The following is a 4,108-nucleotide window of genomic DNA, read 5'->3' as shown; positions in this document are numbered from 1 at the left end:
CCTGCACATTCGTATTTATTCCAGATCTCATTACGACATTCATCCGACATGATCTCTATATGCGACGTCCACCCCTTGTTTTTCATCACGCGAGCCTCTTCTACATCATCTCCTGGAACATTCTCGATATCCCTCGTTGTATACGGAATAACATGCGTAATCTGATCTTTCTCATCAGTCTTCACGAGTAAGTAATCCGCCGTTTTCAGACTTTTCATAAATGTGTCATTCGGCACCTCGTCTTTTCCATCGTGTATACGCGATATCTTATCCCCGATCTCGGGCCACCGAGGATGCAGTTCGGCGATACCCTCATGGTTGGACAAAGCGATGGCATCGATGAGCTCGATGTTCCACGGGCAATCAAACTCCCTGATGATCTTGAGCTGCCGAACGTTGTAGCGGGCGTTGGTCATGTTTGAAGTATTGAGTAGGGTGCTCGACGAGGGTGCTGCGTGTTTTCCCGGTACGTATGCCTTCGTGCTGCGGTGGAAACTTGCACGGGGTCGACTGATTTTGAAGTTCGTGTCGGACGCGAATTGGACACGTTTTGTCTTTGGAGCTTTTGCTTTCGATGAAGGGGCGTGATGATCTGTAGTCGCTCCAGGTAACATTGTTGGAGTGCCGGTGCGGCAGCCTGGATTTGCGATGTCGCCAGTCCTTACACTGGCAGGATACCTCGACATGGCACGCGCAATGGCCACTGCATTGCCTGCTGAGCATGTCTTCCGAGCCGCTTCAACTTCTTCCGGGTGTTCTTGTTCCCAACGACCTTCGTTCTCTGTGTCGTCTCCATAGCGCATCACGAGCTGTGCAAGCTCAAGTCTTCTTTTGTGCCAGATGTGGCAGTAAGCGTCTCGATCGGCAGTACTTTGACCTGTCAGTGGCCTCCAAGGGCCCCCTTTACCATCCCAATCTTTAGTGATGCGCCGAAGTAGATTCAGATAAGCTACGACTCTGCACACTGGGCAGTATTCGTCATCGTAGCTTGTGTTGGGGTGAAGTAGATGTCCACATCTAGCCCCAATGCGGTGACCAATGTTGTCCAAGTTGCTAGCTTTTCCGGGAGAATTGTTGAACGAGAGCGGTGGACGGTCTTCTGCGGCGGACAGTCGCTCTTCGATGTGACTATGGCTGGTATAATCGTCCTGAATTGGGGAGGCGGACTGCGTTACTTGAAGCTTGTCTTGGAGTAAGCTTGCCAACATGGCATTTACTGCTGGCGAACCAGCTGTCATTGCTGGTCACTGTTGTAACTGGGTATGTGTTGACGGACAATGTATGTGGTTCTGGAATGGTTGTACATGAAAGTTATTTGGGAACAAAGAGTCGATTTTGACTTGGCCGCGTTGTCAGCTGCGGGTGAGCGCTTTCGTTCACTGTGACTTTTGCCATCTGTGTACAGCCAACGCAACTGAGTGGCCGGATTCGGAGAGCAGACGACTGACTTCGCACCCAAAACTCTATTCTTTTCACTGTGAAATTGTATATCCCTCCATACCAAATCTTACTGCGCATCCTCATCTAACCCGCACATCTCAACAAAACAATCATCCCTCCACTTCATCAGCCTAGCCATCTTCGGCAAGCCAACATTATTCTTAGGCACAGTCCGCTGCAACTCAAGTATCCACTCATGAGCCTCTGCATCTTCCTTCGCATCATTAACAAACTGAAAAGTCACAGACTTATCCCTCTGATCCTGGTAAAGAACCAACACTTTCGCCCTTGTCCAGTCATCCCCAGTAAGGCTAGAAAACGCGACGCCGCCTTCAGTTAGGTCCTTGTAGATTTTGAAAACCTCATAACCAAGCGGATGGTCCCTGAGAAGTGTTTTGGAGCCGGGAAGCAGCGGTAGACCTGCTCGCATTTGTGCGTGGAAGGAATTGTGTAGGACGTCGATTTCGTCTGCGTTGCGGACGTGGAAGATGGCGTGGACTTTGAAGTTGAGAAGCTGTTCCAATTCGTTGCTCATCAGGCTAGTGTCCAGCCAGGTTCCGATATCTGGTGGGCAACTGTACTTCCCAGCTGAGTACGTGGGGCTTTTGCGCTTCCACTGATGTGTAGCCCGGCCAGGCTCAAAGTTGGTGTCAGGGCTGAAACTTACGGATTTCTTTCGGTGATGCGGCTTGTACGTGGACTGACTTGTCGCAAACATTGTATTGAGGTCAGGCATTTGCACGGCTGGCGCTGGAGAGAGCGAGAGATTATTTCACCCGATTCTCGAAAAGTGTCAGCAATATATAACTTCTCGTGACTTCAACGCATGTGACATTGTGTGTGTGAATGTACAACAAAGGTCAAAGCAATCTAACAGTGTTCTCGAACGCAGGATGATGATGGGAAGCTCAATATAGCAATACTCGACGAAGCACATGTCGACTCAATAGGCATCCAAGGGTTAACCACTCCTCGTTACGCATCTCTCCAAATCTAGGTAAGTGTCGCAAGTGCTGACCATAAGCCAAATCCATAACTCCAGCGCCTTGCATGCTCTTTCCTCCTCACCAGGCGTATCCTACAAAGCATCTCCTGCATCACAACGTCACTAGATTCCATCCTAGGATATTGACATGTTGCTCTACACGGCAGCATAGCCTCCTCTGCTTCCGCCTCCCTGTACAGTCCCCATGACCTTCCTCGCGAAATCCTTCGCAATGTACGGGATGTCGCGGATCGTGTCTCCATGGGGCAAAAGGTCCCATCCGCGCGCTCCGTACCTGTTATAGTTGAGCCATGAGCCGAAGATGAGGTAGGCAGCGATCGCGAGGAAGAGACTGGATACTTGTTAGAACACTGAGAATGTAGAGATAAGGTCATGCAACTCACATGATGAAGAACCAGCCAAAGAAGCCCCAGTGGGAGCCACCGTCCGGCGACGGCGCATCCGCACAGGCGTACTTGGTCCGCCATTGCAGTCGCAGTGTCTGGACTTTCTTGTCTTTCTCTTCCGTCTCCATGTCGTAGCCACAGAAGCGCAGACTGTTGTCGTTGTCCTCACACTTGCTCTTGCCGCTCTCTTCTCTCCTCCTTAGCTTTTCTTCTTTCTTGTCGTCACCTTCCTTCTTGTCATCCCCTTTGTCGCCTCCTTCATCTTCCTTATCGTCATCCTGGTGCGGGCTCTTGTCCATCTCGTCACCCTCCAGTCCAGTCCTCTCCTTGTCGCAGACGAATTCGATGATCGCACGCTGGTTTATGCCTTCCTTCCTGTCGTTGAACGGGAATCTGCCTCCGTTCAGCGTTGCCCTCACCCCCTCTAATCCTGCATCGTTGTTGCTCTTGGAGTGGCCTAAGTTCTCAAACTTGGCATCGATGCTCCTCCCGTTCTGCGTCGCATATGTTCCGGCGATTTCGATGGGCGTGATAGTGGAGTTGTCATCACTGCTCAAATCGATATTCTCTCTGATTCCACACACCCTAGACCCGTGATGGCACTCGGTTGCCAGACTACCGCCTTTGTGCCATTTGAGGTTGCTGCAGATGTCGATGGTAAAGTTGTACTTCCACTCGAGTTCTTTGGCGATATCAGACTCCTTGTAATGGACTACGTGCGGGCCGCCAAGCTCTTTGAAGTTGAAGTGCTGGCCATCTGCGAGGATGTCTTTGCAGTCAAAGGCATAGGCTGTGTAGGGAAGGAGGGATGTGAGGGCGAGTATTGAGAGCAGTGGCGCTCGGGACCGCGATGGAGCCATGGTGGCGCTGGTAGGTGATGCAAGTGTCGTGGTAGATGGAAGGACGACGGCGGAGCTTCGGGGACGGATACGCCGTTACGGAGATGATGAGGATCAGGGAGGCAGCCGTGGGCGGTTGTGCGACTGTCGCGACGTCGAGCGGGAAGGCACGAGGCGTTCGGTGGATGGATAACACGTGAAAGAGATCACTTGATCAGGGCAGCAATGTCGCGATGTCGCGTGAACCGACTCGGAGAGGAAAGATGGCGCGAATGACGCTGCACGACTCAAACGGCCGCTGCTTAGTCAGATCGGCGCATCAATCTCCGCCCACCAGATCATCCACGATCAACCGTCACATTCCCAGCCTCCCAGCACCTTTCAGAACGACATCACCATCAGAGCTCGTGCGCCAAGGCAATCATGCAAAATCTGGG

The 4,108-nt window shown here is 51.8% G+C and overlaps 2 protein-coding genes across 2 annotated transcripts; both read right to left on the bottom strand.

Moving 5' to 3' along the window:
• Nucleotides 1–1,507: 1,507 nt before the first annotated feature.
• On the bottom strand, nt 1,508–2,176 carry J4E78_010797 (uncharacterized protein; the record flags this gene model as incomplete). Its single annotated transcript, XM_049371373.1, has 1 exon — nt 1,508–2,176. One exon carries the CDS (start codon nt 2,174–2,176, stop codon nt 1,508–1,510), a length of 669 nt encoding a protein of 222 aa, XP_049216938.1.
• Nucleotides 2,177–2,581: 405 nt separating this feature from the next.
• J4E78_010796 (uncharacterized protein) lies at nt 2,582–3,692 on the bottom strand (the record flags this gene model as incomplete). The annotated part of the gene is made up of 2 exons (XM_049371372.1): nt 2,582–2,777; nt 2,830–3,692. 2 exons carry the CDS (start codon nt 3,690–3,692, stop codon nt 2,582–2,584), a joined length of 1,059 nt encoding a protein of 352 aa, XP_049216937.1.
• Between the last annotated feature and the right edge of the window lie 416 nt (nt 3,693–4,108).

This window comes from Alternaria triticimaculans, assembly GCF_023758025.1.
Source record: "Alternaria triticimaculans strain BMP 0046 chromosome Unknown scaffold_39, whole genome shotgun sequence".
Classification (NCBI taxonomy): Eukaryota; Fungi; Ascomycota; class Dothideomycetes; order Pleosporales; family Pleosporaceae; genus Alternaria; species Alternaria triticimaculans.
Note: the sequence above shows the minus strand (reverse complement) of the source record. Positions and strands in the feature narration are given on the sequence as shown.